Source organism: Giraffa tippelskirchi, chromosome 9, assembly GCF_054371585.1.
Source record: "Giraffa tippelskirchi isolate mGirTip1 chromosome 9, T2T-mGirTip1v1.2.pri, whole genome shotgun sequence".
Taxonomy (NCBI): domain Eukaryota; kingdom Metazoa; phylum Chordata; class Mammalia; order Artiodactyla; family Giraffidae; genus Giraffa; species Giraffa tippelskirchi.
This window is the reverse complement of record NC_137283.1, coordinates 83,941,287-83,953,655: the sequence shown is the minus strand read 5'-3', so window position 1 is coordinate 83,953,655 and position 12,369 is coordinate 83,941,287. Positions and strand designations below refer to the sequence as shown.

At 44.0% G+C, this 12,369-nt stretch overlaps 1 protein-coding gene across 40 annotated transcripts in view; it reads right to left on the bottom strand.

The window, feature by feature from the left end:
* SENP6 (SUMO specific peptidase 6) overlaps positions 1–11,464 on the bottom strand; it is a 136,445-nt gene extending 124,981 nt beyond the window's left edge. For 36 of the 40 annotated variants that reach the window (XR_014065736.1, XR_014065734.1, XR_014065728.1 and 33 more), the window contains exon 1: positions 10,760–11,464. Coding sequence is in view for 8 of the 40 variants with exons in the window: in XM_081530794.1 (XP_081386920.1) it covers positions 10,760–10,811 (52 nt within the window). In the remaining 32 variants the exon portion in view is untranslated. The remainder of the gene's footprint in view (positions 1–10,759) is intronic. The other 4 variants (XM_081530823.1, XM_081530826.1, XM_081530822.1 and 1 more) reach the window with 2 other exon arrangements.
* Between the last annotated feature and the right edge of the window lie 905 nt (positions 11,465–12,369).

Sequence of the window (12,369 nt, the reverse complement as noted above, 5' to 3'; positions counted from 1 at the left end):
GTTATCACACAGTCTACAAACAATTCTCTGTAAATGTCTAGCTCTTCCTGTCCTTAAAACTGGCTTCAATCTTTCCAAAACATAAAAAAGTACGTTTGCTATACACTTGCACACAAAGCGCTGTTTGCTTTCTTCTCCCTGAAATCGCATTTCAACGATTATGCAGTTAATGTGGGAGGAAAAAATTCTCCTGTTAAAAACTAAACATGAAATGTACTTGAAATAACAAAAAACCCTCCCAAATCAAGATCAGAATATGGCTTGCTGTCTTACTTCTCAAGCCTGTGGTTTCAGATGGCCTCCAAGTAGTTGTTGTTAGCTTGGGACGAGGCACAGGGTCCAGATGTCCCAACGTACCTAAGGGCTGCTGCAATTTCAGTACTCATAGTTAGTATCCACAGGAGACAAGGTCCTAATTTTTGGTGCTGGACACAGAAGGCTCTGAGAAGTACAAAACCCTAAGGTAGCCCCCAAAACAGAGGGCTAAAAGTAACACTGTTGTTACTGTCAAATGGATACTGCACAGCTACTTTGTTTTTTAGGTGATGTAGGCAACCATAATTGGCAGTTCACAACAATGGATCATCCATTGTTGCATCACTCCAAGTAACATGACTTAAGTGCACAACTGAAGTGGGCTGTAATTGTGATCAACAGCCTGCCTTTGACTTTCTGGATTAACTGCTGTGTTTTGTACTGAGATAACATTTAATTTTTAATACTGTAAACAGTGGTGACCATATTTTCTAAGAGATTAGGTAATGAAAATGAGAAGGATTACAGTAACAACTCCAGCATGTCACTGAATGAAAGAAAAAAGAAAGGAAAAGTCTCTAACACTCTTCCTCTTTTGTTCCTTATGCTTGCTGGGCTTCAGAAAACCTTGAATCAGTCTCTAATCAAAGAAAAATTAACCAAAGACTATTTATGTTGCAGTTTTCATTCCAATCCCAAAGAAAGGCAATGCCAAACAATGCAAAAACTACTGCACAATCGCTCTCATCTCACACGCTAGTAAAGTAATGCTTAAATTCTCCAAGCCAGGCTTCAGCAATACGTGAACTGTGAACTTCCGGATGTTCAAGCTGGTTTTAGAAAAGGCACAGGAACCAGATATCAAATTGCCAACATCCGATGGATCATCAAAAAAGCAAGAGAGTTCCAGAAAAACATCTATTTCTGCTTTATTGACTATGCCAAAGCCTTTGACTGTGTGGATCACAATAAACTGGAAAATTCTTTTTTTTTTTTTATAATTACTCATTTATTTATTGACAAACAACCCTTGGTGATTTAGTCACTAAGTTGTGTCTGACTCTTAAGACACTATGGACTATAGCCTGCCAGGCTCCTCTGTTCATGGGATTCTCCAGGCAAGAATACTGGAGTGGGTTGCCATTTCCTTCTCCATGGAAAATTCTTAAAGAGATGGGAATACCAGACCACCTGAGCTGCCTCTTGAGAAACCGGTATGCAGGTCAGGAACCAACAGTTAGAACTGGACATGGAAAAACAGACTGGTTCCAAATAGGAAAAGGAGTATGTCAAGGCTGTATATTGTCACCCTGCTTCTTTAACTTCTATGCAGAGTACGTCATGAGAAACGCTGGGCTGGAAGAAGCACAAGCTGGAATCAAGATTGCCGGGAGAAATACCAGTAACCTCAGATATGCAGATGACACCACCCTTATGGCAGAAAGTGAAGAAGAACTAAAGAGCCTCTTGATGAAAGTGAAAGAGGAGAGTGGAAAAGTTGGCTTAAAGCTCAACGTTCAGGAAAACTAAGATCATGGCATCCAGTCCCATCACTTCATGGAAAATAGATGGGGAAACAGTGGAAACAGTGGCTGACTTTATTTTTCTGGGCTCCAAAAGAACTGCAGATGGTAACTGCAGCATGAAATTAAAAGACACTTGGCCCGGCTAGCTCAGTCGGTAGAGCATGAGACCCTTAAAAGACACTTGCTCCTTGGAAGAAAAAGTATGACCAACCTAGACAGTGTATTAAAAAGCAGAGACATTACTTGGCCAACAAAGGTCCATGTAGTCAAAGCTGTGGGTTTTCCAGCAGTCATGTATGGACGTGAGAGTTGGGACTATAAAGCTGAGCGCCGAAGAATTGATGCTTTTGAATTGATGCTTCTCCAACCGTGGTGTTGGAGAAGACTGGAGAGTCCCTTGGACTGCAAGAAGATCCAACCAGTTCATCCTAAAGGAAATCGGTCCTGCATATTCATTGGAAGGACTGATGCTGAAGCTGCAACTCCAATACTTTGGCCACCTGATGCAAAAAACTGACTCATTGGAAAAGACCCTGATGCTGGGAAAGATTGAAGGCAGGAGGAGAAGGGGACAACAGAGGATAATATGGTTGGATGGCATCACTGACTCGATGGGACGTGAGTTTGAGCAAGCTTCGTGAGTTGGTGATGGACAGGAAAGCCTGGCGTGCTGCAGTCCATGGGGTCGCAGAGTCAGATACGACTGAGCAACTGAACTGATTTATGTCACTATTTATACCTTTGAGAAAAATTACAAATGTGTGGTCTTTTTTTTTCTGTCTTCCTTTAGCTTCCTAATCTGTCTAGAAATTAGAAACTTTTGGATCTCAAAAGAACTGTAGTTCTCAAGTTCGAGAAACAATATGACTCTGTTCAAAGTATTTAAAACTACAACAAGAACAAAACACCAAAGAGGTATGGGAGAGGAAAGATGGCTGCAAATTCTTTCCCACTGTTCCTGATGACTGATGGTTCTACTTCCCCTCCCCTTGAATCTGAGCTGGCTCTGTGGCTTTCTGGCCAATCAAATGTGACAGAAGTGACACTGTAATTTCTGAAGTTGGGCCTTAAGAGATCTGTGGCTTTGGCTTTTGCCCTCGTAAAGAGATCAAATTGAATCAATAAATGGTAAGTCCCCATAATTCCCTATTATTTTTTCCTTCTCTTGTCCAGACCCCCTGCCCCTGAAGTTAAATAGGTAAGAAGAATGGGAAAGGAAAGGGATAAAGAAGGAAAGGAGGGAAGAAAGAAGGAAAGGAATGCTGAAGGAGGTTAAGGCCCTGGCATAGGTCCCAGGCTCCAGTTCTGATGACGGCCTAACTTGCTCTAGATCATATAACCCCTCTAGACCTCTTGATGTTCTCAAATTGTCAACATACTTTTGTAATGGCAACATTACAATACGACATTACAATATACAATGTTATTGTATTAACATTACAATATCATTACAGTGCAGTAACAACTAACTTATAGAAGTCTAGGTGTAGAATACATAACTTCATTCTCTCTTCCTCTCTCACTAGTCAATCTAGAATATCAAGAACAATCAGCTAATACCTAGGAAAAGAAAGGTAGTAAGTGAAAGAGAGTAAAACCTAGAATTCAAATAAGAGAGAAGGCAAGCATTAAGAACAGAAAAGCAAGAAAAGTTCTTTTTCTCTTTTCTACCTGCTAAGAAAATAAATAATACCAACTTATACATAGTATTTGGAATTACATGCATGGAATTGTTCTAAGAGTTTACTATATATCATCAACATGTTTAATCTTCATGGCAACCTTATGCGGTAACTACAATTATTATCCTTGTTTCACAGATATGAAAACAGAAAGGTTAAGTTATCTATCCAAGATCCAGTGCCAGTAAGCACAGAGCTAGAAGATGAATCCCAGCCTTCTAGCTTCTGACTTGATGTTCTCACTGCACTTCTTATGAGAACTGCTTCCGTTTCCTGTGAGGTCCCACTTGACTGTCCCATGTGAGTACATGAAATCAAGTGAGGAATAGAATCTATCGGTTCAGCTGGAGTGCAACCAGGACTGACACCACGGTATCGTTTCTAAAGGGAGTACAACCAGAAGAGGAAGGAGTGGGGCTACAAAGAAGAACTTTGTGGTGTGACCCCGAGCAGACCGAAACTAAAGACCTTGTTCATATTAATGCAAGCATGCTAAGTCCCTTCAGTCATGTCTGACTCTTTGCCAACCCATGTAGTCTGCCAGGCTCCTCTGTCCATAGGATTATCCAGACAAGAATACTGGAGTTGGTTGCCATCTCCTCCTCCAGGGGATCTTATTGACATAGGGATTGAACCAGCATCTCTTATTTCTCCTGCACTGGCAGGCAGGTTCTTGACCACTGTCACCACCTCACTTCAGTAGCTCAGTCGTGTCCGACTCTCTGTGACCCCATGGACTGCAGCACGCCAGGCCTCCCTGTCCATCACCAACTCCCCGAGCTTGCTCAAACTCATTTCCATTGAGTCAGTGACGCCATCCAACCATCTCACCCTCTGTCGTCCCTTTCTCCTCCTGCCCTCAACCTTTCCCAGGATCAGGGTCTTTTCCAATCAGTGAGTTCTTCGCATCAGGTGGTCAAAGTATTGGAGTTTCAGATTCAGCATCAGTCCTTCCAATGAACACCCAGGACTGATTTCCTTTAGGATGGACTGGTTGGATCTCCTTGCAGTCCAAGGGACTCTCACAAGTCTTCTCCAACATCACAGTTCAAAAGCATCAATTCTTTGGTGCTCAGCTTTCTTTATGGTCCAACTCTCACATCCATACATACTGGAAAAACCACAGCTTTGACTAGACAGACCTTTGTCGGCAAAGTAATATCTCTGTTTTTTAATACATTGTCTAGGTTGTTCACAGCTTTTCTTCCAAGGAGCAAGCGTCTTTTAATTTCATGCTGCAGTCACCATCTGCAGTGATTTTGGAGCCCAAGAAAATAAAGCCTCTCACTACTTCCATTGTTTCCCCATCTATTTGCCATGAAATGAGACTGGATGCCATGATCTTCATTTTTTGAATGTTGAGTTTTAGGCCAGTTTTTTCATTCTCCTCGTTCACTTTCATCAAGAGGCTCTTTAGCTCCTCTTCGCTTTCTGCCGTAGGGTGGTGTCATCTGCATATTTTAGGTTGCTGATATTTCTTCCAGCAATCTCGATTCCAGCTTGTGCTTGATCCAGCCTAGCATTTCGCATAATATACTCTGCATGTAGGTTAAATAGTAATCAGGGTGACAATATAAAGCCTTGACATACTCTTTTCCCAATTTGGAACCAGTCTGTTGTTCCATGTCCGGTTCTAAGTGTTGCTTCTTGACCTGCACATAGATTTCTCAGCAGGCAGGTAAGGTGGTCTGGTATTCTCATCTCTTGAAGAATTTTCCACCGTTTGTTGTGATCCACACAAAGGTTTTGGTGTAGTCAATAAAGCAGAAGTAGATGTTTTTTCTGGAATTCTCTTGCTTTTTCGATGATCCAGCAGATGTTGGCAATTTGATCTCTGGTTCCTCTGCCTTTTCTAAATCCAGCTTGAACATCTGGAAGTTCTCAGTGCATGTACAGTTGAACCCTGGCTTGGAGAATTTGGAACATTAATTTGGTAGCATATGAGATGAGTGCAATTGTGCGACAGTTTGAACATCTTTGGCATTGCCCTTCTTTGAGACGGGAATGAAAACTGATCTTTCCCAGTCCTGTGGCCACTGTTGAGTTTTCCAAATTTGCTGGCATATTGAATATAGCACTTTCACAGCATCAAGTTTTAGGATTTGAAATAGCTCTACTGGAATTCCATCACCTCCACTAGCTTTGTTTGAAGTGATGCTTCCTAAGGCCCACTTCACTTCGCAGTCCAGGATGTCTGGCTCTATGTGACTGATCACACCATCATGGTTATCTGGGTCATTAAGATCTTTTTTTGTATAGTTCTTCTGTGTATTCTTGCCACCTCTTCTTAATATCTTCTGCTTCTGTCAGGTCCATACCATTTGTCTTTTATTGTGCCCATCTTTGCATGAAATGTTCCCTTTTCTAATTTTCTTGAAGAGATCTCTTAGTCTTTCCCATTCTATTGTTTTCTTCTATTTCTCTGCATTGATCACTGAGGATGGCTTTTTTTATCTCTCCTTGCTATTTTTTGGAACTCTGCAATCAAATGGGTGTATCTTTCCTTTTCTCCTTTGCCTTTCGCTTCTCTTCTTTTCACAGGTATTTGTAAGGCCTCCTCAGACAACCAGTTTGCCTTTTTGCATTTTTTTTCCTTGGGGATGGTTTTGATCACTGCCTTCTGTACAATGTCATCAACCTCCGTCCATAGTTCTTCAGGCACTCTATCAGATCTAATCTTTTGAATCTATTTGTCAATTCCACTGTATAAACGTAAGGGATCTGATTCAGGTCATACCCGAATGGTCTAGTGGTTTTCCCTACTTTCTTCAATTTAAGTCTGAATTTTGCAATAAGCGCCACCTGGAAAGCTCCTATTCATACTCATGGAATGCCAACCATCTAGGAGAAACGGTACTTTAGTTCAGGAGATGTGATGAAGTATTTACTATCCCCCATAAAAATGACAAATGGATTGGATTCTGAACTTGACTTGTATGTAAAAATAAAGTATAATTAAGGGAAAATGGAAAACACTTTTCATTTGGAAACATAAGCAGTTTTGCTGGTATAGAGGACAACACAGCAGTAGTTTAGACCAATCTCTTCAACTAGTAGACAAAGTCCACAAAGGGAGCGGGGCACAGAATGAAAACAAAGTAGTAAATACACACAGACACACATACATATGAAAGGGGAAGTAGAAAAAAATGGGAGAAAATATTGGTTAGGCAGTTAGTAGAAAAAAAATAATGGGAAAGAAAGCTATTATAGAATGAACAAGAGCACTATTATTAAAAAAAAAAAAAGAAAGAAACAAATGAGAGAGGAGTTCGATTTGCCAAAGGTTCCACAGGGGAGAAAAGGAGAACATCAAAAGAAAAGAGAAGGAGCTAACTACCATCACCTTTGCCCTATACCGCAAGTTTCCTAACTGACCTCCCTGACATTCTTCTGCCCCTCCCTAGAGCATTCTACAAGTGGTAGACCTTGACCTCGACCTTTTTTTGGAAACAAACCTGATGATGTCAACCCCAGTCTCCTCTTGTAGCACTATCCTTACTAGCATCATATGGTCCTCTCAGTTTCCTAAACATACCAGGCTTCCTCCATTGCGTTCACCCTGGCTAGAAAGCTCTCTCTCCACCTTTCCCTCTCCTATTTACCCTTCAAACTGCCCTGGTTAAATTCTCATTATTATAAATAATCCCCATTTGTTGCACTTGACAGCTGTAATTTTACACTTACATGTATGATTATTTGATTACTGACTCTCTTCACTGGACTGGAAACCCCACGAGGAAACCTCCCCTGCCTCCACTGTGTCTCTCAGCACAGTACCTACAACATTACAGTTGCTCAGTTAAGTATCTACTGAACGAATGAACAAAAGAAACCTCCCAAACTATCACAAGTGGGAAAGGGGCAGAAGACAACCTTAAGTGAACAGAAGAGAAAGAAACAAATCAGAGGGGGAAGAAAAAAGTTCAGTACAAGCTGTGGCTTAATTCAATTCACACCATTTCAGTGTGATACTATACTGACAAATAAAGCACAATAGTAACCAGTAGCTCTCTTTTTCCCTAGTGAAGGTAGGAAAAGAATTGTAATTAGTATTTTACTTCATAGTTTATGAGAATATAAAGCAGTATTTAGAACATGGACAACAAACCAGTATCTCAAACTTAAGATCACAAAAGCAGAGCTATGAGCTTCACTCCTCTACTCCATCTCAATAAATGGGGCCCCCCACCCCCACCAAAACCTCAAACCAAAACCCTAGGAGTCATCTCTGATTCCTACTTTTCTCTGACCCTCAATATGCAATGCATTAAGAAGTTCTCAAACAGATCTTCCATCTATCCACTCCTCTTTCCCAATGGCCACTGCTACCATCCTAACCCAAGCCTGTCTATTTTTCAGACTGCTACAATATTCTCCTAACTAATGGCTCTGCTTTTACTCTTACTCTGCTCTAATTTACTCCAGGAGCAAAGTGATTTTTTAAAAAGATAAACTGTGTTATTAACTCCATTGCCCCAATCTCTTCAATGATTTCCTACTTTTCAGAATCAAATAAAAATTTGAACGCCCCATGAACTTTCATGATCTGCTGTCTCTCATACCTGTGCTTGTTACTGTATTCTGTGCTTATTACATTTCAGCCATAATGATCTTTTTTGAAACAAATGGAATCCTATATTATCTTGGAACCTTTACAGGCATCGTCCTCTCTGCCATACTCTAGTCTCACAGTTACTACCTTAACACAGGTGTGACCTCCTCAGGAAGGCCTTTCCTGACCTTAACACTATGTAAAATAGCTTTTTCTATGTATTTCTTCCATAGCCTTTACTACACTATCATCTTCTTGTTTATTTCATTAACAACAAATAAAGATGCTCCAGGTGCAAGAAATATGATGGTGAAAAGAAAGTTATTGCTTTAATGGAGCTTGTATTTTTATAGGACTAAAAAACATGAAGACAAATTTATCATGTGAAAAGTGCTACCATGAAAAATAAAACAGAGAAATACCATGTGTTTGTACATGTGAGTGTGGCAGCATGACATTTTAAGTAGGTCGTTAGGTCTGAGATCTAAATTAAGGAAACTATGCAAAAAAAAAAAAAAAAGGCGGTAAGATTGTTCTAAATAGGTTAATTTTTAGTTATAAAAAGTCCCTCCTACTAAAACATAAGTCCTAGGAAGGAAAAGACCCTAACTATCTTATGCACTGCTGTCTTTACTTTGGTAAAGTGCCTAGCACAGAGTAGGCTAACATAAATATTTGATGAGTGAATATTTGGCAAGTTATATTGGAGTATCTCATCATTAAAAGTGTAAAGAACCAAAAGAATTAAATATAAAAAATATAAGTAGTCCTAAATATCATTCCACTTATTTAGTAGTACTAAATATCAGCCCCTTATGCTCATATTGGAGAAGGCAATGGCACCCCACTCCAGTACTCTTGCCTGGAAAATCCCATCAACGGAGGAGCCTGGTAGGCTACAGTCCATGGGGTTGCTAAGAGTCGGACACGACTGAGCAACTTCAATTTCACTTTTCCCTTTCATGCATTGGAGAAGGAAATGGCAACCCACTCCAGTGTTCTTGCCTGGAGAATCCCAGGGACGGTGGAGCCCGGTGGGCTGCCGTCTATGCGGTCGCACAGAGTCGGACACGACTAAAGCGACTTAGCAGCAGCAGCAGTATGCTCATATTCTAAACAAGGCACTTGCTTATGCAAACGCTGAAAAAGAAGTGATGAAACTCAATTTTTTCCACTAGAGGAATTCATAGATCCTTAAGTTAGAATAAGCTAAAAGCAACAGCTTTAAATTTACCTCAGCCCTGTATCTGTTGGCCTTATTTATGCTCCTTCCATCCTCCCAATGTTCATCACATAGCACCACCTGTAACACAAGCTGCACCACTCTCAGCCTCTGACAGGTAAATAATCAGCCCAAATGAGAATGGAGGTAGAATGGAAAAAATATGAAGTGAAGCCAGAAAACTCACAAGCTTTCCACATCTTCTCACTACAAATCTCAAATAAAACTCTCATCATTTTAAAATAAAGGCTGGTTTGCATAACAAGGTAAACAAAATTTTTTTTGTTCTGCTATACTTTAAGGAAGAATTAAGAATATTAGTATTTCTTTTCCCACTCACCTCTACTGGTCCCTATTTGTTCACTGGACTGAGTACCTACTGTGTTCCAGGCACTGTTCCCAATGACATAAGCATCCTTCGACACCCTCTCATAGGACCTTGTACCATAGTGAAGCTGTACTATCTTAATTCAGAAATGTTTCCAATTATTTTTAAAGTACTACCTATATCCCATGTAAATTCATCTTTGCAAAATTCTCCAGAGGAGTTAATCCTTTTTTTTTTTAACAAGCACTGCACAGGAGACAGACCTGCTCTCCCAAACTGATTAATAAACCCAATTACCAGCATAAACAGTGAACCCACAGTCAAATTAAGCAATGAACATTAGAGTTCCTGATCCACAACTACAACGAATTTAGCTGTATTGGGGAATCTTTATATATGGCCAAAGAGCCAATACTGTTACCCATTACCACCATCCCCAACAATAATATGTAGCTTTTCTTAACACTGGCTTACTCCACCTACAGCAGATGTTTAACTTTTCCTCACAAGTGAATAAAAATAGAATCACTCGAGCTTTGTCTGTTAGCTTGGGTGACGGCCCCAAAATTGTGTATCTCGTTCTCTTTTCTCAGATACATTACTTCCTAAAATATGTTCAGCAAAACACATTTTTTAGGGCCAGGCCTAATCTGAATGCTGGCTGCAAAAGGAAGCCTGAAGCTCTGCGAAACAGAAAGGCCTGGGGGTGGGGGTGGGAGGGAGTGTTAAAACAAGCTCCAGGAAACTACGTCTCCCCTCCCAAAGTGGTCTGGCCCCCGATTTCACCCAACCTTTTAGCAATTTGAAACTTTTCACAAACACTAAACAAGAGCCGAGCGGAGTCGGCTCTCATCCCCAGGCCAGCACGGAGAAATCAAAAAATGTCAAAAAAAAAAAAAAAGACCCGCGTGCAGTCTCAGAGGACGCCCAGAAACTCCGGCTCGCGGCCGGTTCACCGACGCCCCCTCACAGCCTCCCGGCTCCCGGCCGAGCCCCTCACCCGGGCGGACTCGAACCCGGCACCCCACAGCACCTTCCCTCCCTGCCATCGCCCCGAAGCCCCCGCCCCCCCGGTCCGCCACCGCCCCCCAAACCAACCCGGCGCCCGTCACCGAATATCCGGGAGTCAAGGGCCCACATTTTCCTGTCTCTGCCCACCCCTACCCCCGACAAGGGCAGGAATAGACGTACCTTCCAGAAAAGTAATCTCCCCGGCGCTGCCGTCGCTCTTGCCAGCCGCCATCTTCCTCCTCCCACGCCGCCGCCGCCGCCTTAATCCATGGCCCACACCGCCGCCGCCGCCGCGTTCGCCAGGATGAGGGGCCGCGCCGCAGGAGGGTAGCCGCCGCAGGGTTGCGGGCCTAGGACTCGGCCGTGAGGCGGGCGACGCTGCCTCGTCCGGACGGGCCTACACAAAAGCAGGCCGGCTCCCGGGGCCTATCTGCGGGCGGGCGGCGAGGCCCGCGGCCTGGGCTGGCTCAGGCCCCGCCGGGCGAACGCGAGCGGCGACGGCGGCGACGGCGCTTCCCGGGCCCGGTGCCTCTCGGCCCGCGACTCCCCATCCACCGCCCGCCCAGGCCGCCCTTGAAGCTTCCGCCAGCCGCAGGCCCGCAGGAAGAGGGGGGCAGAAGGCGAGCACACAAATAAGCTTCCCTCGGTCCCGGGCCGTAAAATGGCCGCACCCGCCGCGCCGGGGCGACGAGGTCTCCGCGACCCACAGGCGCCCCCGGGGGCCCTCCGCTCCTTCTGCCGCCGCCGCCGCCGCTACGGCCGTCCGCCCACCCCGCCCAAGCGCGAATGCATCAGCAGAGGCCTCTGCGACTGTCCATGTGGACAGGGGTGGGTCTCCGCTGCCACCGCCTCGCGTCCGTCGCCACAGCAGCTCCAGCCGCCGCCGCCGCCGCCGCTCCTCCCCCACGGGCGCTGCTGCTGCCGCTGCCGCCCGGCTCCCGCCCCCGCCCCGCCGCCGCCCCCCCCTCCCCCAGCGCGGCTCCCCCTCAGGAGCCTGGGCTCTAGCGCGGGCGGAGAGTCTGCGGCTCCGCACAGAGCCCCGCCGCGTGGCGCCCGCCGCCCGGCCTTCGATAGCGAGGCCCAGCGCGGCGCCGGCTCGGCCCACACACGCCGGGTCCAGAGTCGCTGGCGGGTCGGGCCGGCGATGCATTCGGCCTCCGTGGCAGCACGGTGGCCTGAGGACTCTCTGAGTTCATTCCTCTGAGGAGGCCTTCGGGCTTAGACTATAGCCAACTGGAGAGAAAAGGTCGTGTGAGGTAGCGCAATCACACGTGTGGAAAGTGACTTGTGGGCTTCGTTCATTTTTAAAGACGTTTTCAAGGTAATTCATCAGGGAAGTTGCTACAGTACCCTTTGGATGACAGTGTAAATTAAAAAAAAAAAAAATCGTGTCTTTTTGTGTGCCTGAAACTTCAAAACCTGTCCCCTGCCTTCCAGTCAGTCAGGCCTTATGACTACAGGTGACTGTGTCATGTTCGTTTTTCTTTTCTTTTTTTTTAATTAAATAAATGTTATGTTCACTAATGAATATTTGGAAAATACAGAAAAGGAAAGAAGTTATGCATAGTCCCACCACAAAACTCACAACTTTTGGTGTGTGGTCTTCCAATCGAACATTTTTCTTAAATCCCTGACTGTCCTCCCTTGAATAAAAACACAAATGTATGCTATATATCCATGAAAATTCAACAGCAACTAAAATGATACAGGAAAACTATGAGTCAGTCAAGGAATGAACTAGTTTAATTGCCCTGAGGCCAAGGTATAAGTCAAAAAACTTTCTGTTTAAA